This window comes from Heptranchias perlo, unplaced genomic scaffold (assembly GCF_035084215.1).
Source record: "Heptranchias perlo isolate sHepPer1 unplaced genomic scaffold, sHepPer1.hap1 HAP1_SCAFFOLD_962, whole genome shotgun sequence".
Lineage (NCBI taxonomy): Eukaryota > Metazoa > Chordata > Chondrichthyes > Hexanchiformes > Hexanchidae > Heptranchias > Heptranchias perlo.
Window position 1 is genome coordinate 42,672 of NW_027140006.1, and position 26,644 is coordinate 69,315.

General features: G+C 56.5%; 1 protein-coding gene across 1 annotated transcript; it reads right to left on the bottom strand.

The window, feature by feature from the left end:
- Window positions 1-1,819: 1,819 nt before the first annotated feature.
- LOC137320014 (large neutral amino acids transporter small subunit 4-like) lies at window positions 1,820-26,056 on the bottom strand (the record flags this gene model as incomplete). Its single annotated transcript, XM_067981847.1, has 4 exons — window positions 1,820-2,007; window positions 23,250-23,372; window positions 23,562-23,635; window positions 25,912-26,056. Coding segments are annotated over 4 exons (379 nt in total), but the record flags the coding sequence as incomplete, so codon positions are not given.
- Between the last annotated feature and the right edge of the window lie 588 nt (window positions 26,057-26,644).

Below are 26,644 nucleotides of genomic sequence, written 5' to 3' on the forward strand. Positions count from 1 at the left end.
ATTCTGAAATTGGACTTCTGATTCCCGAGTCCAAATGGTTGACGGAAACGGTGAACGACAGTGGTCCCAGCACCGATCCCTGGGGAACACCACTTCCCACCTTTTCCCAGTCGGAGTAACCACCATTGACCCCTTACTCTCTGTTTTCTGTTTTGTAGCCAGCTTGCTATCCATTCTGCTCCCTGTCCCCTGACTCCACTTGCTCTGACCTTAGTCATGAGTCGACAATGCGGTATCTTATCGAAGGCCTTTTGTAAATCCTAATGTATTACATCCAACCCGTGCTGTACCTGCCCCCTGGGAGCGCTCGATGCCGACACTGGGTATAAAGTGGGGGGACACACTGTCAGGGTAATGTAGAGGGAGCTCGACACTGTATCTAACCCGTGCTGTACCTGCCCCCTGGGAGCGCTCGATGCTGACACTGGGTATAAAGTGGGGGACACACTGTCAGGGGAATGTAGAGGGAGCTCGACACTGTATCTAACCCGTGCTGTACCTGCCCCCTGGGAGCGCTCGATGCTGACACTGGGTATAAAGTGGGGGACACACTGTCAGGGTAATGTAGAGGGAGCTCTACACTGTATCTAACCCGTGCTGTACCTGCCCCCTGGGAGCGCTCGATGCCGACACTGTGTATAAAGTGGGGGACACACTGTCAGGGTAATGTAGAGGGAGCTCTACACTGTATCTAACCCGTCCTGTACCTGCCCCCCTGGGAGCGCTCGATGCTGACACTGGGTATAAAGTGGGGGGACACACTGTCAGGGTAATGTAGAGGGAGCTCGACACTGTATCTAACCCGTGCTGTACCTGCCCCCTGGGAGCGCTCGATGCTGACACTGGGTATAAAGTGGGGGACACACTGTCGGGGTAATGTAGAGGGAGCTCTACACTGTATCTAACCCGTGCTGTACCTGCCCCCTGGGAGCGCTCGATGCCGACACTGGGTATAAAGTGGGGGGACACACTGTCAGGGTAATGTAGAGGGAGCTCTACACTGTATCTAACCCGTGCTGTACCTGCCCCCTGGGAGCGCTCGATGCCGACACTGGGTATAAAGTGGGGGACACACTGTCAGGGTGATGTAGAGGGAGCTCTACACTGTATCTAACCCGTGCTGTACCTGCCCCCTGGGAGCGCTCGATGCTGACACTGGGTATAAAGTGGGGGACACACTGTCAGGGTAATGTAGAGGGAGCTCTACACTGTATCTAACCCGTGCTGTACCTGCCCCCTGGGAGCGCTCGATGCTGACACTGGGTATAAAGTGGGGGGACACACTGTCAGGGTAATGTAGAGGGAGCTCGACACTGTATCTAACCCGTGCTGTACCTGCCCCCTGGGAGCGCTCGATGCTGACACTGGGTATAAAGTGGGGGACACACTGTCAGGGTAATGTAGAGGGAGCTCTACACTGTATCTAACCCGTGCTGCACCTGCCCCCTGGGAGCGCTCGATGCTGACACTGGGTATAAAGTGGGGGACACACTGTCAGGGTAATGTAGAGGGAGCTCTACACTGTATCTAACCCGTGCTGTACCTGCCCCCTGGGAGCGCTCGATGCCGACACTGGGTATAAAGTGGGGGGACACACTGTCAGGGTAATGTAGAGGGAGCTCTACACTGTATCTAACCCGTGCTGTACCTGCCCCCTGGGAGCGCTCGATGCTGACACTGGGTATAAAGTGGGGGACACACTGTCAGGGTAATGTAGAGGGAGCTCTACACTGTATCTAACCCGTGCTGTACCCGATATGGTTCAATGTGACAAATTCATAACCAGACGCAGAACAAACGTCAGACAGAAAGAACAGGGGAGCGTTTAATCTTTTATTACAAGACATACAAGGCACTCGATCAGTCTGTCAACATCTGGACGGAACGTTCAATGGCAGTGGTTTGGAGGACACAACAGAGCTCGCCCCTCCCCGAGGACCTGTCCTGTGGTTTCCTGACACCTGGGGGTCTCAATACTCGAAATCCCCAGCACCAAATACTGAGTCTCTGGTGAAGACAGATTAGGGAGTTGGAACTGAACGGCAGTGATCAGTATCCCACCAAAAATTAAATTCTCTCCTACGAATAAAAAATTCCAGCCTGCAACTCACTCCCGGGTATCTGTTATTCTATATATAAACCCCCCCGAACCCCTCGATTAGATTCCAGTCTGTAACTCACTCCCGGGTATCTGTTATTCTATATATAAACCCCCCGAACCCCTCGATTAGATTCCAGCCTGTAACTCACTCCCGGGTATCTGTTATTCTATATATAAACCCCCCGAACCCCTCGATTAGATTCCAGTCTGTAACTCACTCCCGGGTATCTGTTATTCTATATATAAACCCCCCGAACCCCTCGATTAGATTCCAGTCTGTAACTCACTCCCGGGTATCTGTTATTCTATATATAAACCCCCCGAACCCCTCGATTAGATTCCAGTCTGTAACTCACTCCCGGGTATCTGTTATTCTATATATAAACCCCCCGAACCCCTCGATTAGATTCCAGTCTGTAACTCACTCCCGGGTATCTGTTATTCTATATATAAACCCCCCCCGAACCCCTCGATTAGATTCCAGCCTGTAACTCACTCCCGGGTATCTGTTATTCTATATATAAACCCCCCGAACCCCTCGATTGGATTCCAGTCTGTAACTCACTCCCGGGTATCTGTTATTCTATATATAAACCCCCCGAACCCCTCGATTAGATTCCAGTCTGTAACTCACTCCCGGGTATCTGTTATTCTATATATAAACCCCCCGAACCCCTCGATTAGATTCCAGTCTGTAACTCACTCCCGGGTATCTGTTATTCTATATATAAACCCCCCGAACCCCTCGATTGGATTCCAGTCTGTAACTCACTCCCGGGTATCTGTTATTCTATATATAAACCCCCCGAACCCCTCGATTAGATTCCAGTCTGTAACTCACTCCCGGGTATCTGTTATTCTATATATAAACCCCCCAGAACCCCTCGATTAGTTTCCAGCCTGTAACTCACTCCTGGGTATCTGTTATTCTATATATAAACCCCCCCGAACCCCTCGATTAGATTCCAGTCTGTAACTCACTCCCGGGTATCTGTTATTCTATATATAAACCCCCCCGAACCCCTCGATTAGATTCCAGTCTGTAACTCACTCCCGGGTATCTGTTATTCTATATATAAACCCCCCGAACCCCTCGATTAGATTCCAGCCTGTAACTCACTCCCGGGTATCTGTTATTCTATATATAAACCCCCCGAACCCCTCGATTAGATTCCAGTCTGTAACTCACTCCCGGGTATCTGTTATTCTATATATAAACCCCCCGAACCCCTCGATTAGATTCCAGTCTGTAACTCACTCCCGGGTATCTGTTATTCTATATATAAACCCCCCGAACCCCTCGATTAGATTCCAGTCTGTAACTCACTCCCGGGGTATCTGTTATTCTATATATAAACCCCCCGAACCCCTCGATTAGATTCCAGTCTGCAACTCACTCCCGGGTATCTGTTATTCTATATATAAACCCCCCGAACCCCTCGATTAGATTCCAGCCTGTAACTCACTCCCGGGTATCTGTTATTCTATATATAAACCCCCCGAACCCCTCGATTAGATTCCAGTCTGTAACTCACTCCCGGGTATCTGTTATTCTATATATAAACCCCCCGAACCCCTCGATTAGATTCCAGTCTGTAACTCACTCCCGGGTATCTGTTATTCTATATATAAACCCCCGAACCCCTCGATTAGATTCCAGTCTGTAACTCACTCCTGGGTATCTGTTATTCTATATATAAACCCCCCGAACCCCTCGATTAGATTCCAGTCTGAAACTCACTCCCGGGTATCTGTTATTCTATATATAAACCCTCCGAACCCCTCGATTAGATTCCAGTCTGTAACTCACTCCCGGGTATCTGTTAGTCTCTATATAAACCCCCCGAACCCCTCGATTAGATTCCAGTCTGTAACTCACTCCCGGGTATCTGTTATTCTATATATAAACCCCCCCGAACCCCTCGATTAGATTCCAGCCTGTAACTCACTCCCGGGGATCTGTTATTCTATATATAAACCCCCCGAACCCCTCGATTAGATTCCAGCCTGTAACTCACTCCCGGGTATCTGTTATTCTATATATAAACCCCCCGAACCCCTCGATTAGATTCCAGTCTGTAACTCACTCCCGGGTATCTGTTATTCTATATATAAACCGCCTGAACCCCTCGTTTAGATTCCAGCCTGTAACTCACTCCCGGGTATCTGTTATTCTATATATAAACCCCCCGAACCCCTCGATTAGATTCCAGTCTGTAACTCACTCCCGGGTATCTGTTATTCTATATATAAACCCCCCCGAACCCCTCGATTAGATTCCAGTCTGTAACTCACTCCCGGGTATCTGTTATTCTATATATAAACCCCCCCGAACCCCTCGATTAGATTCCAGCCTGTAACTCACTCCCGGGTATCTGTTATTCTATATATAAACCCCCCCGAACCCCTCGATTAGATTCCAGCCTGTAACTCCCGGGTATCTGTTATTCTATATATAAACCCCCCCAAACCCCTCGATTAGATTCCAGTCTGTAACTCACTCCTGGGTATCTGTTATTCTATATATAAACCCCCCCGAACCCCTCGATTAGATTCCAGTCTGTAACTCACTCCCGGGTATCTGTTATTCTATATATAAACCCCCCGAACCCCTCGATTAGATTCCAGCCTGTAACTCACTACCGGGTATCTGTTATTCTATATATAAACCCCCCGAACCCCTCGATTAGATTCCAGTCTGTAACTCACTCCCGGGTATCTGTTATTCTATATATAAACCCCCCGAACCCCTCGATTAGATTCCAGTCTGTAACTCACTCCCGGGTATCTGTTATTCTATATATAAACCCCCCGAACCCCTCGATTAGATTCCAGCCTGTAACTCACTCCCGGGTATCTGTTATTCTTTATATAAACCCCCCCGAACCCCTCGATTAGATTCCAGTCTGTAACTCACTCCCGGGTATCTGTTATTCTATATATAAACCCCCCGAACCCCTCGATTAGATTCCAGCCTGTAACTCACTCCCGGGTATCTGTTATTCTCTATATAAACCCCCCGAACCCCTCGATTAGATTCCAGTCTGTAACTCACTCCCGGGTATCTGTTATTCTATATATAAACCCCCCGAACCCCTCGATTAGATTCCAGTCTGTAACTCACTCCCGGGTATCTGTTATTCTATATATAAACCCCCCGAACCCCTCGATTAGATTCCAGCCTGTAATTCACTCCCGGGTATCTGTTATTCTATATATAAACCCCCCGAACCCCTCGATTAGATTCCAGTCTGTAACTCACTCCCGGGTATCTGTTATTCTCTATATAAACCCCCCGAACCCCTCGATTAGATTCCAGTCTGTAACTCACTCCCGGGTATCTGTTATTCTATATATAAACCCCCCGAACCCCTCGATTAGATTCCAGCCTGTAACTCACTCCCGGGTATCTGTTATTCTCTATATAAACCCCCCGAACCCCTCGATTAGATTCCAGTCTGTAACTCACTCCCGGGTATCTGTTATTCGATATATAAACCCCCCGAACCCCTCGATTAGATTCCAGCCTGTAACTCACTCCCGGGTATCTGTTATTCTATATAAACCCCCCGAACCCCTCGATTAGATTCCAGTCTGTAACTCACTCCCGGGTATCTGTTATTCTATATATAAACCCCCCGAACCCCTCGATTAGATTCCAGTCTGTAACTCACTCCCGGGTATCTGTTATTCTATATATAAACCCCCCCGAACCCCTCGATTAGATTCCAGTCTGTAACTCACTCCCGGGTATCTGTTATTCTATATATAAACCCCCCGAACCCCTCGATTAGATTCCAGTCTGTAACTCACTCCCGGGTATCTGTTATTCTATATATAAACCCCCCCGAACCCCTCGATTAGATTCCAGTCTGTAACTCACTCCCGGGTATCTGTAATTCTATATATAAACCCCCCGAACCCCTCGATTAGATTCCAGTCTGTGACTCCCGGGTATCTGTTAATCTATATATAAACCCCCCCGAACCCCTCGATTAGATTCCAGTCTGTAACTCACTCCCGGGTATCTGTTATTCTATATATAAACCCCCCCGAACCCCTCGATTAGATTCCAGCCTGTAACTCACTCCCGGGTATCTGTTATTCTATATATAAACCCCCTGAACCCCTCGTTTCGATTCCAGCCTGTAACTCACTCCCGGGTATCTGTTATTCTATATATAAACCCCCCGAACCCCTCGATTAGATTCCAGTCTGTAACTCACTCCCGGGTATCTGTTATTCTATATATAAACCCCCCCGAACCCCTCGATTAGATTCCAGTCTGTAACTCACTCCCGGGTATCTGTTATTCTATATATAAACCCCCCCGAACCCCTCGATTAGATTCCAGCCTGTAACTCACTCCCGGGTATCTGTTATTCTATATATAAACCGCCTGAACCCCTCGTTTAGATTCCAGTCTGTAACTCACTCCCGGGTATCTGTTATTCTATATATAAACCCCCCGAACCCCTCGATTAGATTCCAGTCTGTAACTCACTCCCGGGTATCTGTTATTCTATATATAAACCCCCCGAACCCCTCGATTAGATTCCAGTCTGTAACTCACTCCCGGGTATCTGTTATTCTATAATTAAACCCCCCGAACCCCTCGATTAGATTCCAGCCTGTAACTCACTCCCGGGTATCTGTTATTATATATATGAACCCCCCAAACCCCTCGATTAGATTCCAGCCTGTAACTCACTCCCGGGTATCTGTTATTCTTTATATAAACCCCCCGAACCCCTCGATTAGATTCCAGTCTGTAACTCACTCCCGGGTATCTGTTATTCTATATATAAACCCCCCCCGAACCCCTCGATTAGATTCCAGTCTGTAACTCACTCCCGGGTATCTGTTATTCTATATATAAACCCCCGAACCCCTCGATTAGATTCCAGCCTGTAACTCACTCCCGGGTATCTGTTATTCTATATATAAACCCCCCGAACCCCTCGATTAGATTCCAGTCTGTAACTCACTCCCGGGTATCTGTTATTCTATATATAAACCCCCCCGAACCCCTCGATTAGATTCCAGCCTGTAACTCACTCCCGGGTATCTGTTATTCTATATATAAACCCCCCCGAACCCCTCGATTAGATTCCAGCCTGTAACTCACTCCCGGGTATCTGTTATTCTATATATAAACCCCCCGAACCCCTCGATTAGATTCCAGCCTGTCACTCACTCCCGGGTATCTGTTATTCTATATATAAACCCCCCGAACCCCTCGATTAGATTCCAGTCTGTAACTCACTCCCGGGTATCTGTTATTCTATATATAAACCCCCCGAACCCCTCGATTAGATTCCAGTCTGTAACTCACTCCCGGGTATCTGTTATTCTATATATAAACCCGCCCGAACCCCTCGATTAGATTCCAGTCTGTCACTCACTCCCGGGTATCTGTTATTCTATATATAAACCCCCCGAACCCCTCGATTAGATTCCAGTCTGTAACTCACTCCCGGGTATCTGTTATTCTATATATAAACCCCCCGAACCCCTCGATTAGATTCCAGCCTGTAACTCACTCCCGGGTATCTGTTATTATATATATGAACCCCCCAAACCCCTCGATTAGATTCCAGTCTGTAACTCACTCCCGGGTATCTGTTATTCTCTATATAAACCCCCCGAACCCCTCGATTAGATTCCAGTCTGTAACTCACTCCCGGGTATCTGTTATTCTATATATAAACCCCCCGAACCCCTCGATTAGATTCCAGTCTGTAACTCACTCCCGGGTATCTGTTATTCTATATATAACCCCCCCGAACCCCTCGATTAGATTCCAGCCTGTAATTCACTCCCGGGTATCTGTTATTCTATATATAAACCCCCCGAACCCCTCGATTAGATTCCAGTCTGTAACTCACTCCCGGGTATCTGTTATTCTCTATATAAACCCCCCGAACCCCTCGATTAGATTCCAGTCTGTAACTCACTCCCGGGTATCTGTTATTCTATATATAAACCCCCCGAACCCCTCGATTAGATTCCAGCCTGTAACTCACTCCCGGGTATCTGTTATTCTCTATATAAACCCCCCGAACCCCTCGATTAGATTCCAGTCTGTAACTCACTCCCGGGTATCTGTTATTCGATATATAAACCCCCCGAACCCCTCGATTAGATTCCAGCCTGTAACTCACTCCCGGGTATCTGTTATTCTATATAAACCCCCCGAACCCCTCGATTAGATTCCAGTCTGTAACTCACTCCCGGGTATCTGTTATTCTATATATAAACCCCCCGAACCCCTCGATTAGATTCCAGTCTGTAACTCACTCCCGGGTATCTGTTATTCTATATATAAACCCCCCCGAACCCCTCGATTAGATTCCAGTCTGTAACTCACTCCCGGGTATCTGTTATTCTATATATAAACCCCCCGAACCCCTCGATTAGATTCCAGTCTGTAACTCACTCCCGGGTATCTGTTATTCTATATATAAACCCCCCCGAACCCCTCGATTAGATTCCAGTCTGTAACTCACTCCCGGGTATCTGTAATTCTATATATAAACCCCCCGAACCCCTCGATTAGATTCCAGCCTGTAACTCACTCCCGGGTATCTGTTATTCTATATATAAACCCCCTGAACCCCTCGTTTCGATTCCAGCCTGTAACTCACTCCCGGGTATCTGTTATTCTATATATAAACCCCCCGAACCCCTCGATTAGATTCCAGTCTGTAACTCACTCCCGGGTATCTGTTATTCTATATATAAACCCCCCCGAACCCCTCGATTAGATTCCAGTCTGTAACTCACTCCCGGGTATCTGTTATTCTATATATAAACCCCCCCGAACCCCTCGATTAGATTCCAGCCTGTAACTCACTCCCGGGTATCTGTTATTCTATATATAAACCGCCTGAACCCCTCGTTTAGATTCCAGTCTGTAACTCACTCCCGGGTATCTGTTATTCTATATATAAACCCCCCGAACCCCTCGATTAGATTCCAGTCTGTAACTCACTCCCGGGTATCTGTTATTCTATATATAAACCCCCCGAACCCCTCGATTAGATTCCAGTCTGTAACTCACTCCCGGGTATCTGTTATTCTATATATAAACCCCCCGAACCCCTCGATTAGATTCCAGTCTGTAACTCACTCCCGGGTATCTGTTATTCTATAATTAAACCCCCCGAACCCCTCGATTAGATTCCAGCCTGTAACTCACTCCCGGGTATCTGTTATTATATATATGAACCCCCCAAACCCCTCGATTAGATTCCAGCCTGTAACTCACTCCCGGGTATCTGTTATTCTTTATATAAACCCCCCGAACCCCTCGATTAGATTCCAGTCTGTAACTCACTCCCGGGTATCTGTTATTCTATATATAAACCCCCCCCGAACCCCTCGATTAGATTCCAGTCTGTAACTCACTCCCGGGTATCTGTTATTCTATATATAAACCCCCGAACCCCTCGATTAGATTCCAGCCTGTAACTCACTCCCGGGTATCTGTTATTCTATATATAAACCCCCCGAACCCCTCGATTAGATTCCAGTCTGTAACTCACTCCCGGGTATCTGTTATTCTATATATAAACCCCCCCGAACCCCTCGATTAGATTCCAGCCTGTAACTCACTCCCGGGTATCTGTTATTCTATATATAAACCCCCCCGAACCCCTCGATTAGATTCCAGCCTGTAACTCACTCCCGGGTATCTGTTATTCTATATATAAACCCCCCGAACCCCTCGATTAGATTCCAGCCTGTCACTCACTCCCGGGTATCTGTTATTCTATATATAAACCCCCCGAACCCCTCGATTAGATTCCAGTCTGTAACTCACTCCCGGGTATCTGTTATTCTATATATAAACCCCCCGAACCCCTCGATTAGATTCCAGTCTGTAACTCACTCCCGGGTATCTGTTATTCTATATATAAACCCGCCCGAACCCCTCGATTAGATTCCAGTCTGTCACTCACTCCCGGGTATCTGTTATTCTATATATAAACCCCCCGAACCCCTCGATTAGATTCCAGTCTGTAACTCACTCCCGGGTATCTGTTATTCTATATATAAACCCCCCGAACCCCTCGATTAGATTCCAGCCTGTAACTCACTCCCGGGTATCTGTTATTATATATATGAACCCCCCAAACCCCTCGATTAGATTCCAGTCTGTAACTCACTCCCGGGTATCTGTTATTCTATATATAAACCCCCCGAACCCCTCGATTAGATTCCAGCCTGTCACTCACTCCCGGGTATCTGTTATTCTATATATAAACCCCCCGAACCCCTCGATTAGATTCCAGTCTGTAACTCACTCCCGGGTATCTGTTATTCTATATATAAACCCCCCGAACCCCTCGATTAGATTCCAGTCTGTAACTCACTCCCGGGTATCTGTTATTCTATATATCAACCCCCCCGAACCCCTCGATTAGATTCCAGCCTGTAACTCACTCCCGGGGATCTGTTATTCTATATATAAACCCCCCGAACCCCTCGATTAGATTCCAGTCTGTAACTCACTCCCGGGTATCTGTTATTCTATATATAAACCCCCCGAACCCCTCGATTAGATTCCAGCCTGTCACTCACTCCCGGGTATCTGTTATTCTATATATAAACCCCCCCGAACCCCTCGATTAGATTCCAGCCTGTCACTCACTCCCGGGTATCTGTTATTCTATATATAAACCCCCCGAACCCCTCGATTAGATTCCAGTCTGTAACTCACTCCCGGGTATCTGTTATTCTATATATAAACCCCCCGAACCCCTCGATTAGATTCCAGTCTGTAACTCACTCCCGGGTATCTGTTATTCTATATATAAACCCCCCGAACCCCTCGATTAGATTCCAGTCTCTAACTCACTCCCGGGTATCTGTTATTCTATATATAAACCCCCCGAACCCCTCGATTAGATTCCAGCCTGTAACTCACTCCCGGGTATCTGTTATTCGATATATAAACCCCCCGAACCCCTCGATTAGATTCCAGTCTGTAACTCACTCCCGGGTATCTGTTATTTTATATATAAACCCCCCGAACCCCTCGATTAGATTCCAGTCTGTAACTCACTCCCGGGTATCTGTTATTCTATATATAAACCCCCCGAACCCCTCGATTAGATTCCAGCCTGTTTTAAATGTACCAGGCTGCTGAACCAGGAGCCCCAGGCCTACAGCACCAGGAGCCCCAGGCCTACAGCACCAGGAGCCCCAGGCCTACAGCACCAGGAGCCCAAGTCCTACAGAACCAGGAGCCCCATGGCCTACAGAACCAAGAGCCCCCAGGCCTTCAGAACCAGGAGCCCCCAGGCCTACAGAACCAGGAGCCCCAGGCCTACAGAACCATAAGCCCCCAGGCCTACAGAACCAGGAGCCCCCAGGCCTACAGAACCAGGAGCCCCCAGGCCTACAGAACCAGGAGCCCCAGGCCTACAGAACCAAGAGCCCCCAGGCCTACAGAACCAGGAGCCCCCAGGCTACAGAACCAAGAGCCCCAAGGCCTACAGAACCAGGAGCCCAAGGCCTACAGAACCAGGAGCCCCCAGGCCTACAGAACTAGGAGCCCCAGGCCTACAGAACCAAGAGCCCCCAGGCCTACAGAACCAAGAGCACAGGCCTACAGAACCAGGAGCCCCCAGGCCTACAGAACCAAGAGCCCCATGGCCTACAGAACCAAGAGCCCCCAGGCCTACAGAACCAAGAGCCCCTGGCCTACAGAACCAGGAGCCCCCAGGCTACAGAACCAAGAGCCCCAAGGCCTACAGAACCAGGAGCCCCAGGCCTACAGAACCAAGAGCACAGGCCTACAGAACCAAGAGCACAGGCCTACAGAACCAGGAGCCCCCAGGCCTACAGAACCAAGAGCCCCATGGCCTACAGAACCAGGAGCCCAAGGCCTACAGAACCAGGAGCCCCCAGGCCTACAGAACCATAAGCCCCCAGGCCTACAGAACCAGGAGCCCAAGGCCTACAGAACCAGGAGCCCCCAGGCCTACAGAACTAGGAGCCCCAGGCCTACAGAACCAAGAGCCCCCAGGCCTACAGAACCAAGAGCACAGGCCTACAGAACCAGGAGCCCCCAGGCCTACAGAACCAAGAGCCCCATGGCCTACAGAACCAAGAGCCCCCAGGCCTACAGAACCAAGAGCCCCTGGCCTACAGAACCAGGAGCCCCCAGGCTACAGAACCAAGAGCCCCAAGGCCTACAGAACCAGGAGCCCCAGGCCTACAGAACCAAGAGCACAGGCCTACAGAACCAAGAGCACAGGCCTACAGAACCAGGAGCCCCCAGGCCTACAGAACCAAGAGCCCCATGGCCTACAGAACCAGGAGCCCAAGGCCTACAGAACCAGGAGCCCCCAGGCCTACAGAACCATAAGCCCCCAGGCCTACAGAACCAGGAGCCCAAGGCCTACAGAACCAGGAGCCCCCAGGCCTACAGAACTAGGAGCCCCAGGCCTACAGAACTAGGAGCCCCCAGGCCTCCTGAACTAGCGACCCCAGGCCTACAGAATTATTAGCCCCCAGGCCTACAGAACTAGGAGCCCCCAGGCCTCCTGAACTAGCGCCCCCAGGCCTACAGAAGTAGGAGGCCTAAGGCCTACAGAATCAGGCCTGATCTTGAAGTGAGAATTGAAACATGACTTGGGACATTTGGAACTGTGCAGGCGGGGGGGCGCGCGGGGGGAAAAGAGGTGGGGTGGACGGTTCCTGCAAATGGTCCCCCCTTTTCCCCCCGACTTCAACTCAAGCCTAAAATGGCGGACTGAGGTAATTCGGAAAAGCAGCGCCAAACATTCCTTGGCCATCCTCGCTGGACGAACCCAGGGGACGGAGCCCCATTCCCTTTTCTCCTACACACACGCAACTGGGCCCCGGAAATTGGGTGTCCCGCTATTTAACGCGCACTTGGGGCAAACAATCCCCGTTTGGTTTGGGGCCTACTCCGGGCGAGATGGCTGCCACTGTCCGGGAAAACTGCAACCTTCTCAATAGCACCAGGTTGCTCTTCCCATTGGTTACTTGGGGCTGTGGGGGGCAATGTGCAATAATGCTTCCTGAGGTAACTTTCCCTTTAATTGGCCCAACCCAACAACCCAATGGGATGAGAGGGTTGTCCTATGAGGAGAGATTGAGTAGAATGGGCCGATACTCTCTGGAGTTTGGAAGAATGAGAGGTGATCTCATTGAAACAGATAAGATTCTGAGGGGGGCTTGACAGGGTAGATGCTGAGAGGCTGTTTCCCCCTGGCTGGAGAGTCTAGAACCAGGGGGCGCAGTCTCAGGATAAGGGGTCGGCCATCCTAGACTGAGATGAGGAGGAATTTCTTCACTCGGAGGGTGGTGAATCTTTGGAATTCTCTCCCCCTGTGGATGGTCAGACGTTGAGAATATTCAAGGCTGAGATGGATGGATTTTTGGGGAATCGAGGGATCGGGCGGGAAAGTGGAGTTGAGTTCGAAGATCGGCCATGATCTGATTGAATGGCGGAGCAGGCTCGAGGGGGCCGAATGGCCGACTCCTGTTCCTGAGTACAGCCTCGAGGGGGCTGAATGGCCTCCTTCTGTTCCTATGTTGCAGGCTCGAGGGGCTGAATGGGCCTCCTCCTGTTCCTGAGTACAGGCTCGAGGGGGCTGAATGGACCTCCTCCTGTTCCTATGTTACAGGCTCGAGGGGGCTGAATGGCCTCCTTCTGTTCCTGAGTACAGGCTCGAGGGGCTGAATGGCCTCCTCCTGTTCCTGAGTACAGGCTCGAGGGGGCTGAATGGCCTCCTTCTGTTCCTATGTTACAGGCTCGAGGGGGCTGAATGGGCCTCCTCCTGTTCCTGAGTACAGGCTCGAGGGGCTGAATGGCCTCCTCCTGTTCCTATGTTACAGGCTCGAGGGGGCTGAATGGCCTCCTCCTGTTCCTATGTTACAGGCTCGAGGGGGCTGAATGGGCCTCCTTCTGTTCCTGAGTACAGGCTCGAGGGGCTGAATGGGCCTCCTCCTGTTCCTGAGTACAGGCTCGAGGGGCCGAATGGCCTCCTCCTGTTCCTGTGTAACAGGCTCGAGGGGCTGAATGGGCCTCCTCCTGTTCCTGAGTACAGGCTCGAGGGGGCTGAATGGCCTCCTTCTGTTCCTATGTTACAGGCTCGAGGGGCTGAATGGGCCTCCTCCTGTTCCTGTGTAACAGGCTCGAGGGGGCTGAATGGGCCTCCTCCTGTTCCTGAGTACAGGCTCGAGGGGCTGAATGGGCCTCCTCCTGTTCCTGAGTACAGGCTCGAGGGGCTGAATGGGCCTCCTCCTGTTCCTGAGTACAGGCTCGAGGGGCTGAATGGCCTCCTTCTGTTCCTGAGTACAGGCTCGAGGGGCTGAATGGGCCTCCTCCTGTTCCTGTGTAACAGGCTCGAGGGGCTGAATGGCCTCCTCCTGTTCCTGTGTAACAGGCTCGAGGGGCTGAATGGGCCTCCTCCTGTTCCTGTGTAACAGACTCGAGGGGCTGAATGGGCCTCCTCCTGTTCCTGAGTACAGGCTCGAGGGGGCTGAATGGCCTCCTCCTGTTCCTATGTTACAGGCTCGAGGGGCTGAATGGGCCTCCTCCTGTTCCTATGTTACAGGCTCGAGGGGGGCTGAATGGGCCTCCTCCTGTTCCTGTGTAACAGGCTCGAGGGGCTGAATGGGCCTCCTCCTGTTCCTGAGTACAGGCTCGAGGGGGCTGAATGGCCTCCTCCTGTTCCTATGTTACAGGCTCGAGGGGGGCTGAATGGGCCTCCTCCTGTTCCTGTGTAACAGGCTCGAGGGGGAATGAATGGGCCTCCTCCTGTTCCTGTGTAACAGGCTCGAGGGGCTGAATGGGCCTCCTCCTGTTCCTGAGTACAGGCTCGAGGGGCTGAATGGGCCTCCTCCTGTTCCTGTGTAACAGGCTCGAGGGGCCGAATGGGCCTCCCCCTGTTCCTGTGTAACAGGCTCGAGGGGCTGAATGGGCCTCCTCCTGTTCCTGTGTAACAGGCTCGAGGGGCTGAATGGCCTCCTCCTGTTCCTGAGTACAGGCTCGAGGGGCTGAATGGGCCTCCTCCTGTTCCTGTGTAACAGGCTCGAGGGGCTGAATGGGCCTCCTCCTGTTCCTGTGTAACAGGCTCGAGGGGCTGAATGGCCTCCTCCTGTTCCTGAGTACAGGCTCGAGGGGCTGAATGGCCTCCTCCTGTTCCTGTGTAACAGGCTCGAGGGGCTGAATGGCCTCCTCCTGTTCCTGTGTAACAGGCTCGAGGGGCTGAATGGGCCTCCTCCTGTTCCTGTGTAACAGACTCGAGGGGCTGAATGGCCTCCTCCTGTTCCTGTGCAACAGGCTCGAGGGGCTGAATGGGCCTCCTCCTGTTCCTGTGTAACAGGCTCGAGGGGGGCTGAATGGGCCTCCTCCTGTTCCTATGTTACAGGCTCGAGGGGGCTGAATGGGCCTCCTCCTGTTCCTGAGTACAGGTTCGAGGGGCTGAATGGCCTCCTTCTGTTCCTGAGTACAGGCTCGAGGGGCTGAATGGGCCTCCTCCTGTTCCTGTGTAACAGGCTCGAGGGGCTGAATGGGCCTCCTCCTGTTCCTGAGTACAGGCTCGAGGGGGGCTGAATGGGCCTCCTCCTGTTCCTGAGTACAGGCTCGAGGGGGCTGAATGGCCTCCTCCTGTTCCTACGTCACAGTCTCGCAAAATAAATACTTCTCGAAGAAAATGAGACTCGAAAAATAGGGAAACACGGATAAAAAGTGGGGGGGGAAGATCTTCGATTCACCTGGAGACTTGACGTCGCCAAACGAAGATGAGATATATATATATATATATATATATATTAATAAAAATATCAACATTAAAATTGTTTTGGGTTTCCCTTAGAATTCCTTTGTCGTTTCAACAAAGACGATGAAAATCCCTGCGCAGTGAAAACAAACTGAGGAGGAGGATGAGGCCTAGCGCGTCTCCACGGCAACGGAGCGCCCGTGCGCCACGAAGGACACGGGCGGGGGAAGGGGGGGGGGGAACGTGTTTTCGGCGGAGTGGGGGGGCGTGGGAGTTCGGTAACGGAAGGAGCCGCGGGCGGGCGGGCGGGGCGATGAGGAGAGACCAAACAAAACAAAAAAAAAAAACCCAAACGGTTCGCCGCCATCGCGGGCCGGCTAGGCCGAGGTCTCGTTGCTGGGGAGCAGGCCGTTGCTGGCCACGGCCTCCGATCCCCGTCGCGGCGCCGCCTTGGCCTTGAGCACGTTGCGACGGTGGTACCACAGGTAACCGGGCAGCAGGAAGCCGGCGAAGGAGAGGACCAGGAGGCCGAGGTTCACCTGAGGGAGGCAGAAAACGGACAGAGGCGGGGGGTGCGTCAAAGGTGGCTTCCGCTCCAACTTGCGCAGCGTGAATCAGACGAGAATTCGTCGCCGGGCCCCATGAGGAGATATCAGGGACGGGTGACCAGAAGCTCGGGCAAAGAGGGAGGTTTTGAGGAGCGTCTTGAAGGAGGAGGGAGGGAGAGAGAGAGGCGGAGAGGTTTATGGGAGGGAATTCCAGAGCTCGGGGCAGCTGAAGGCACGGCCGCCAATGGTGGAGCGATGGGAATCGAGGGAGGATGGACAAGAGGGCGGAATCGGAGGAGGGCAGAGATCTCGGAGGGTTGGAGGAGGTTACAGAGATAGGGAGCGAGGGGGCGAGGGACATTGAGGACCGAGGTGAGACTCAATGGCTCAATTTCTGAAGAGGCCCGATATCCCTCAGGGGGGCTGAGTTTGAGGAGAGGGAAGGGGGCCAGATTGCTTAGGGCAGGCTCCCTAAACGTGATTATCTGGTTCAGGGTGAGGGGAGCTGATTGAGGGCGGAGTAAGGGAGAGAGGGGGTGGAAAGGGAGAGAGAGAGAAGGGGGGAAGGAGAGAGAGAGAGAGGGGGGAAGGGAGAAGAGAGAGGAGGGGAAAGGAGAGAGGGGGGGAAGGAGAGAGAGAGGAGGGGAAAGGAGAGAGGGGGGGGAGGAGAGAGAGTATGGGGAAGGAGAGAGAGGGGGGAAGGAGAGAGAGAGAGGGGAGAGAGAGAGACGGAGGGGGAAGGGGAGAGGGAGAGAGTGAGGGGGGAAGGGAGATAGAGAGGGGGGAAATGAGAGAGAGGGGGGAGGAGAGAGAGGAGAGAAGGAGAGAGAGGGGGAAGGGAGAGAGAGGGGGAAGGGAGAGAGAGGGGGGAAGGGAGAGAGAGGGGGAAGGGAGAGAGGGGGGAAGGGAGAGAGGGGGAAGGGAGAGAGAGGGAAGGGAGAGAGAGGGGGGAAGGAGAGAGAGGGGGAAGGGAGAGGGGGGAAGAGAGAGAGGGGGAAGGGAGGGGGGGAAGAGAGAGAGGGGGAAGGAGAGAGAGGGGGAAGGGAGAGGGGGGAAGGAGAGAGAGGGGGAAGGGAGAGAGGGGGAAGGGAGAGAGAGGGAAGGGAGAGAGAGGGGGGAAGGAGAGAGAGGGGGAAGGGAGAGAGAGGGAGGAAAGGAGAGAGAGAGAGGGGAGAGAGAGAGAGGGAGGGGGAAGGGGAGAGGGAGAGAGGGAGGGGGAAGGGAGAGAGAGAGGGGGGAAATGAGAGAGAGGGGGAGGAGAGAGAGGGGGGAAGGAGAGAGAGGGGAGAAGGAGAGAGAGGGGGAAGGGAGAGAGAGGGGGAAGGGAGAGAGGGGGGGAAGGAGAGAGGGGGGAAGGGAGAGAGATAGAGGGGGAAGGGAGAGAGGGGGAAGGGAGAGAGAGGGGGGAAGGGAGAGGGGGGAAGGGAGAGAGAGGGGGGAAGGAGAGAGAGAGGGGGGAAGGGAGAGAGAGGGGGAAGGAGAGAGAGGGGGAAGGGAGAGAGAGAGGGGGAAGGAGAGAGAGAGGGGGAAGGGAGAGAGAGGGGGGAAGGAGAGAGAGGGGGAAGGGAGAGAGAGGGGGGAAGGGAGAGGGGGGAAGGGAGAGAGAGAGGGGGGAAGGGGAGAGAGAGGGGGAAGGAGAGAGACGGGGAAGGAGAGAGAGGGGGGATGGGAGAGAGGGGGGGAAGGGAGAGAGAGGGGGGAAGGGAGAGAGAGGGGGGAAGGGAGAGAGAGGGGGGGGAGGGGGGGGGGGGGGGGGGGGGGAGGGGGGGGGTGGGGGGGGGGGGAGGGGGGGGGGGGGGGGAGGGGGGGGGAGGGAGGGGGGGGGGAGGGGGGGGAGGGAGGGGGGGGGGGGGGGGGGGGTGGGGGGGGAGGGGGGGGGAGGGGGGGGGGAGGGGGGGGGGGGGGAGGGGGGGGGGGGGGGGGGGGGGGGGGGGGGGTGGGGAGGGGGAGGGGGGGGGGGGGGGGGGGGGGGGGAGGGGGGGGGGGGGGGGGGGGGGGGGGGAGGGGGGGGGGGGAGGGGGGGAGGGGGGGGGGGGGGGGAGGGGGGGGGGGGGGGGGGGGGGGGAGGGGGGGGGGGAGGGGAGGGGAGAGGGGAGGGAGGGAGAGAGGGGGGGGGAAGGAGAGAGGAGGGGGAGGAGGTGAGGGAGGGGGGGGGAGGGGGAGAGGAGGGGGGAAGGGAGGAGAGGAGGGGGAAGGGAGAGAGGGGGTAGGGAGAGAGAGGGGGAAGGGGAGAGAGGGGAGAAGGGGGGGGAGAGGGGAAGGAGAGGGGGGAGGGGAGAGAGAGAGAGAGAGGGGAAGGGAGAGAGGGGGGGAAGGAGAGAGAGGGGAAGGGAGAGGGGGGAAGGGAGAGAGGGGGGAGGGAGAGAGGGGAAGGGAGAGAGAGGGGGAAGGGAGAGAGAGAGGGGAAGGGAGAGAGGGGGGAGGGAGAGGGGGGGAAGGGTGAGGGAGAGGGGGAGGGAGAGAGAGGGGGAAGGGGAGAGGGAGAGGGGGAAGGAGAGAGAGAGGGGGAAGGGAGAGAGGGGGGAAGGGACAGAGAGGGGGGAGGGAGAGAGAGGGGGAAGGGAGAGAGAGGGGGGAAGGGAGAGAGAGGGGGAAGGGAGAGAGGAGGGGGGAAGGAGTGAGGGGGAGGGGAGAGGGGGGATGGGAGTGAGGGGGAGGGAGAGAGGGGGGAGGGAGGGGAGAGGGGAAGGGAGAGAGATGGGGGAAGGAGAGAGAGGGGGGAGGGAGTGAGGGGGGAGGGAGAGAGGGGGAAGGGAGGGAGAGGGGGAAGGAGGAGAGAGGGGGGAGGAGAGTGAGAGGGGGAAGGGAGGGAGAGGGGGGGAGGAGAGAGGGGGGAAGGAGAGAGAGGGGGGAAGGAGAGAGGGGGAGAGAGATAGGAGAGAGAGTGGGGGGAAGGGAGAGAGGGGGAAGGGAGAGGGGGGAAGGAGAGAGGGGGGAAGGATGAGAGAGGGGGGAAGGGAGAGAGGGGGGAGGAGATGGAGAGAGTGGGGGGAAGGGAGAGAGAGGGGGAAGGGAGGAGAGGGGGGAAGGGAGAGAGGGGGGGGAGGGGAGAGAGGGGGGGAAGGGAGAGTGAGGGGGGAAGGGAGAGAGAGGGGGGAAGGGAGAGAGAGAGGGGGAAGGTGAGAGAGGGGGGAAGGGAGAGAGGAGAGGGGGGGAAGAGAGAGGAGGAGAGGGGGAGGGGGTGCGAGGGGGGAGGGAGAGAGAGGGGGGGAAGGGAGAGAGAGGGGGAAGGAGAGGAGAGGGGGGAGGGAGAGAGAGAGGGGGAGGGAGAGAGGGGGGGGACAGAGGAGAGAGGGGGAAGGGGAGAGAGAGAGGGGGAAGGGGAGAGGGGGGGAAGAGAGAGAGAGGGGGAAGGAGAGAGAGGGGGGAAGGGAGAGAGAGAGGGGGGAAGGGAGAGAGGGGGGGACGAGAGAGAGAGGGGGGGAAGGGAGAGAGAGAGGGGGAAGGGAGAGAGGAGAGGGGGAAGGAGAGAGAGGGGGGGAAGGAGAGAGAGAGGGGGGAGGAGAGAGGGGAAGGGAGAGAGAGGGGGGAGGAGAGAGGGGGGAAGGGAGAGAGAGAGGGGGGAAGGAGAGAGAGGGGGGAAGGAGAGAGAGGGGAAGGGAGAGAGAGTGGGGGAAGGGAGAGAGAGGGGGGAGGAGAGAGAGGGGAGGGAGAGAGGTGTGGGGGGAAGGGAGAGAGAGGGGGGAGGGGAGTGAGGGGGGGAAGGGAGAGAGAGGGGGGAAGGAGAGAGAGGGGGGAAGGGAGAGAGAGGGGGGGAGGGGGAGGAGAGAGCGGGGAGGGAGAGAGAGTGGGGGGAGGGAGAGAGAGGGGAAGGGAGTGAGAGTGGGGGGAAGGGAGAGAGAGGGGGGAAGGAGAGAGAGGGGGGAAGGGAGAGAGAGAGGGGGAAGGAGAGAGAGAGGGGGGAGGGAGAGAGAGTGGGGGGAGGGAGAGAGTGGGGGGAAGGAGAGAGAGAGGGGGGAAGGAGAGAGGGGGGAAGGGAGAGAGAGAGGGGGAAGGGAGAGAGAGGGGAAGGAGAGAGAGGAGGGGGGAAGGGAGAGAGAGGGGGGGAAGGGAGAGAGAGGGGGGAAGGGAGAGAGAGGGGGGAGGGAGAGAGAGGGGAGGGGGGGCAGAGAGAGAGAGAGAGAGGGGGGGAGGGAGAGAGGGGGGGAGGGAGGAGAGAGAGGGGGGAAGAGAGAGAGAGAGGGGGAAGGGAGAGAGAGGGGGGAAGGGAGAGAGAGGGGGGACAGAGAGAGAGAGGGGGAAGGAGAGAGAGGGGGAAGGGAGAGAGGGGGGACAGAGAGAGAGAGGGGGAAGGGAGAGAGAGAGGGGGAAGGGAGAGAGGGGGGACAGAGAGAGAGAGGGGGAAGGGAGAGAGAGAGGGGGAAGGAGAGAGAGAGGGGGAAGGGAGAGAGAGGGGGGAAGGAGAGAGAGAGGGGGAAGGAGAGAGGGGGAGGGAGAGGAGAGAGGGGGGAAGGAGAGAGGGGGGAAGGGAGGAGAGAGAGGGGGGAAGGAGAGAGAGGGGGACGGAGAGAGAGGGGAAGGGAGAGAGAGTGGGGGGAAGGGAGAGAGAGGGGGGAAGGAGAGAGAGGGGGGAAGGGAGAGAGAGGGGGGAAGGGAGAGAGAGGGAGAGGGGGGAAGGGAGAGAGAGGGGGGAAGGAGAGAGAGGGGGGAAGGAGAGAGAGAGGGGGAAGGGAGAGAGAGAGCGGGAAGGGAGAGAGAGTGGGGGGAAGGGAGAGAGAGGGGAAGGGGAGAGAGAGTGGGGGGAAGGGAGAGAGAGGGGGGAAGGAGAGAGAGGGGGGAAGGGAGAGAGAGAGGGGGAAGGGAGAGAGAGCGGGAAGGGAGAGAGAGAGGGGGGAAGGAGAGAGAGGGGGGAAGGGAGAGAGAGGGGGGAAGGAGAGAGAGGGGGGAAGGGAGAGAGAGGGGGGAAGGGAGAGAGAGAGGGGGAAGGAGAGAGGGGGGAAGGGAGAGAGAGAGGGGGGAAGGAGAGAGGGGGGAAGGGAGAGAGAGGGGGGAAGGAGAGAGAGAGGGGGAAGGGAGAGAGAGTGGGGGAAGGGAGGGAGAGGGGGGAAGGAGAGAGAGGGGGAAGGGAGAGAGAGTGGGGGAAGGAGAGAGAGGGGGGAAGGGAGAGAGAGGGGGGAAGGAGAGAGAGGGGGGGAAGGAGAGAGAGGGGGGAAGGGAGAGAGAGAGGGGGAGGAGAGAGAGGGGGGAAGGGAGAGAGAGAGGGGGAAGGAGAGAGGGGGGAAGGGAGAGAGAGAGGGGGAAGGAGAGAGAGGGGGAAGGGAGAGAGAGGGGGAAGGAGAGAGGGGGAAGGGAGAGAGAGAGGGGGAACGAGAGAGGGGGGGACAGAGAGAGAGAGGGGGAAGGAGAGAGAGAGGGGGAAGGGAGAGAGGGGGGACAGAGAGAGAGGGGGGAAGGGAGAGAGAGAGGGGGAAGGGAGAGAGAGGGGGGAAGGAGAGAGAGAGGGGGGAAGGAGAGAGGGGGGAAGGTGAGAGAGAGAGGGGGGAAGGAGAGAGGGGGGAAGGGAGAGAGAGAGGGGGAAGGGAGAGAGAGAGGGGGGAGGAGAGAGAGGGGAAGGGAGAGAGTGGGGGGAAGGAGAGAGGGGGGAAGGGAGAGAGAGAGGGGGGAAGGGAGAGAGGGGGGAAGGGAGAGAGAGGGGGGAAGGAGAGAGAGGGAAGGAGAGAGAGTGGGGGGAAGGGAGAGAGAGGGGGGAAGGAGAGAGAGGGGAAGGGAGAGAGAGTGGGGGGAGGGAGAGAGAGGGGGGAAGGATGAGAGAGGGGGGAAGGGAGAGAGAGTGGGGGGAAGGAGAGAGAGTGAGCGGGAAGGGAGAGAGAGTGGGGGGAAGGGAGAGAGAGGGGGAAGGAGGAGAGGAGAGGGGGGGAAGGAGAGGAGGGGGGAAGGGAGAGAGAGAGGGGGGAAGGGAGAGAGGGGGAAGGGAGAGAGAGAGGGGGGAAGGAGAGAGAGGGGGGAAGGAGAGAGAGGGGAAGGGAGAGAGAGTGGGGGGAAGGGAGAGAGAGGGGGGACGGAGAGAGAGGGGGGACGGAGAGAGAGGGGGGACGGAGAGAGAGTGGGGAAGGAGAGAGAGGGGGGGAGGGAGAGAGAGGGGGGGAGGGAGAGAGAGGGGGGAGGGAGAGAGAGGGGGGAGGGAGAGAGAGTGGGGACGGAGAGAGAGGGGGGACGGAGAGAGAGGGGGGACGGAGAGAGAGTGGAGAGGGAGAGAGAGGGGGAAGGAGAGAGAGGGGGGGACGGAGAGAGAGGGGGGACGGAGAGAGAGTGGGGAGGGAGAGAGAGGGGGAAGGAGAGAGAGGGGGGACGGAGAGAGAGGGGGGACGGAGAGAGAGGGGGGACGGAGAGAGAGGGGGGACGGAGAGAGAGGGGGGGGACGGAGAGAGAGGGGGAAGGAAGAGAGAGGGGGACGGAGAGAGAGGGGGGACGGAGAGAGAGGGGGGACGGAGAGAGGGGGGGGACGGAGAGAGAGGGGGGACGGAGAGAGAGGGGGGACGGAGAGAGAGGGGGGACGGAGAGAGAGGGGGGACGGAGAGAGAGGGGGGACGGAGAGAGAGGGGGGACGGAGAGAGAGGGGGGTGTCGGAGAGAGAGGGGGGGAACGAGAGAGAGAGAGAGAGAGCGAGAGGGAGAACGGAGACGGAGGTGAAGGAGCGAGAGGGTGGGAGAGAGAGAGGGGGAAAGAGACGAGACGAGACGAGACCGGGGGGCGGGGGGGGCGGTGGGGAAGGAAGTCTGGCGGGAGTGGGGATGAAGGAGACGAGACGGGCCGGTGTGGGGGGGCTGGTGTCTGGGAGCTACCGGAGGGCGACCTGTGCCCCTGGAACCCGTCCCCCCCAGAGCGAGAACTCACCCAGAAGGGGTCTCCGTTGAGGGGTCCCACCATGGCCATGAGAGAAGTTGTTGGAAAAGGGCAAAGATGGCACTGACCAGAGACTGAAGGCCAATCAAGGAGCCAAAGTGATTGGTCGGGTACCTGCGGACGACAAGAGAGGGTCACGGCGGAACTTTCCGGAAGCCCAATCACCTCCCGCCTCATCCCCGATTCACCCTCCCGCCCGCCTCCTCCCAGTTACAGACACCGGGGCAGCCTCTTCCCCCCCCCGGGCCTCCACAAGACTGTTCCGTGCGCCGCCTCACCCAGTCCATCGACCCCCGCACTTACACGACAGCGTAGAGTCCTCCGCAGGCAGAGTGAATAAACCCTCGCACCACCGTATGCAAGACAAACGTAAGGTACTGCCGGAAAAAAGAGATCCGTGTGAGATACAGCGTCCACAAACTAAGTGCCCCGTCCCTTGAGATCCACACCAAAAATTCCCGCGTCAACACTTCGAATGTAGAATTTCTATGTAAACACGTCACGGTGCAACAGCGCCCTCCCACCAGAGGTGGCGCTGCAGCGCCCTCTTCCTGCCTCTCCCGACTCTCCGGCCCCTTTCACCACCTCAGGACGTCCCAAAGCTTCACGGCCAATGAAGGACTTTTCTTTTTGAGGTGTGCTCACCGTTGTAATGTGGGAAACGCAGCAGCCGATTTGCGCACAGCAAGATCCCACAAACAGCGATGTGATAAATGACCCAGATCATCTGGTTTTTTTTTAGTGATGTTGGTCGAGGGATAAATATCGGGGCCCAGGACCCCGGGGAGAACTCCCCCCTGCTCTTCTTCCAATAGTGGGCCGTGGGATCTTTTACACCCACCCGAGAGGGGCAGACGGGGCCCTCGGTTTAACGTCTCGTCCCGAAAGACGGCCCCTCCGACAGTGCGGCGCTCCCTCGGTACCGACCCTCCGACAGTGCGGCGCTCCCTCAGTACCGACCCTCCGACAGTGCGGCGCTCCCTCAGTACCGACCCTCCGACAGTGCGGCGCTCCCTCAGTACCGACCCTCCGACAGTGCGGTGCTCCCTCAGTACTGACCCTCCGACAGTGCGGTGCTCCCTCAGTACCGACCCTCCGACAGTGCGGCGCTCCCTCAGTACCGACCCTCCGACAGTGCGGCGCTCCCTCAGTACTGACCCTCCGACAGTGCGGCGCTCCCTCAGTACCGACCCTCCGACAGTGCGGCCCTCCCTCAGTACCGACCCTCCGACAGTGCGGCGCTCCCTCAGTACCGACCCTCCGACAGTGCGGCGCTCCCTCAGTACCGACCCTCCGACAGTGCGGCGCTCCCTCAGTACCGACCCTCCGACAGTGCGGCGCTCCCTCAGTACTGACCCTCCGACAGTGCGGCGCTCCCTCAGTACCGACCCTCCGACAGTGCGGCCCTCCCTCAGTACCGACCCTCCGACAGTGCGGCGCTCCCTCAGTACCGACCCTCCGACAGTGCGGCGCTCCCTCAGAACCGACGCCCTCCGACAGTGCGGCCCTCCCTCAGTACCGACCCTCCGACAGTGCGGCGCTCCCTCAGTACCGACCCTCCGACAGTGCGGCGCTCCCTCAGTACAGACCCTCCGACAGTGCGGCACTCCCTCAGTACTGACCCTCCGACAGTGCGGCGCTCCCTCAGTACCGACCCTCCGACAGTGCGGCGCTCCCTCAGTACCGACCCTCCGACAGTGCGGCCCTCCCTCAGTACCGACCCTCCGACAGTGCGGCCCTCCCTCAGTACCGACCCTCCGACACGTGCGGCGCTCCCTCAGTACCGACCCTCCGACAGTGCGGCGCTCCCTCAGTACCGACCCTCCGACAGTGCGGCGCTCCCTCAGTACCGACCCTCCGACAGTGCGGCGCTCCCTCAGTACCGACCCTCCGACGGTGCGGCGCTCCCTCAGTACCGACCCTCCGACAGTGCGGCTCTCCCTCAGTACCGACCCTCCGACAGTGCGGCGCTCCCTCAGTACCGACCCTCCGACAGTGCGGCTCTCCCTCAGTACCGACCCTCCGACAGTGCGGCGCTCCCTCAGTACCGACCCTCCGACAGCGCGGCGCTCCCTCAGTACCGACCCTCCGACAGTGCGGCGCTCCCTCAGTACCGACCCTCCGACAGTGCGGCGCTCCCTCAGTACCGACCCTCCGACAGTGCGGCGCTCCCTCAGTACCGACCCTCCGACAGTGCGGCGCTCCCTCAGTACCGACCCTCCGACAGTGCGGCGCTCCCTCAGTACCGACCCTCCGACAGAGCGGCCCACCCTCGGCACTGACCGCTGACGAAGGCCGGCATTCATTGGCCCCCCCGCCACAGAAGCCCCTCGAGAAGACGGCGCTGGATCTTTCTGCATGAACCACTGGGTGACGCGGGGACTGGAGTCACCAAGGGGGCCCAGACCGGGTGAGGACAGCAGGACCCCTCCCCTGAACGGGGAGTGGAGGGAACCAGCAATATTTGCAACGGGACCCCCACGTCTCCAAGGGTCACTCTTCATGATTGACGCCAAATTAACCCAATTCGTGCGTGCGTGTGTGCGCGCGCGTTTAAGGGGAGTCTGAATTCACAGCGGATCCAGATCGAAGGGTGTGAGAGGTCCAGATGACAACTGCGTCCACTCCTGGATTAAGCCCTGGCCCCCTTTACCTGCAGAGGCAGGACGTTCACCATGCAGGTCGCGCCGAACGCCACAAGCAGCAAATTGGTGAATATGAACGCCCGGATTGCGTTGGTCAGCTTCTGGACAGTACGATCTCGCGGCTTCCCCGTCTTGGGATTCTCATCTGCGGCACTGAGGGGAGAGAGAGAGAGAGAGAGAGAGAACGAGCAGGAGAGTTAATCCCTCTCCCTCACACTGTCGCTCAGTAAACCCCTCTCCCCCCAGCGCCCTGTGTTACTGACTGTATCTCTACTGATGTTAATCCCTCTCCCTCACACTGTCTCTCAGTAACCCCTCTCCCCCCAGCGCCCTGTGTTACTGACTGTATCTCTACTGATGTTAATCCAGCTCCCTCGCACTGTCACTCAGTAACCCCTCTCCCCCCAGCGCCCTGTGTTACTGACTGCATCTCTACTGATGTTAATCCCTCTCCCTCACACTGTCACTCAGTAACCCCTCTCCCCCAGCGCCCTGTGTTACTGACTGTATCTCTACTGATGTTAATCCCTCTCCCTCACACTGTCACTCAGTAACCCCTCTCCCCCCAGCGCCCTGTGTTACTGACTGTATCTCTCCTGATGTTAATCCCTCTCCCTCACACTGTCACTCAGTAACCCATCTCCCCCAGCGCCCTGTGTTACTGACTGTATCTCTACTGATGTTAATCCCTCTCCCTCACACTGTCACTCAGTAACCCCTCTCCCCCCAGCGTCCTGTTTA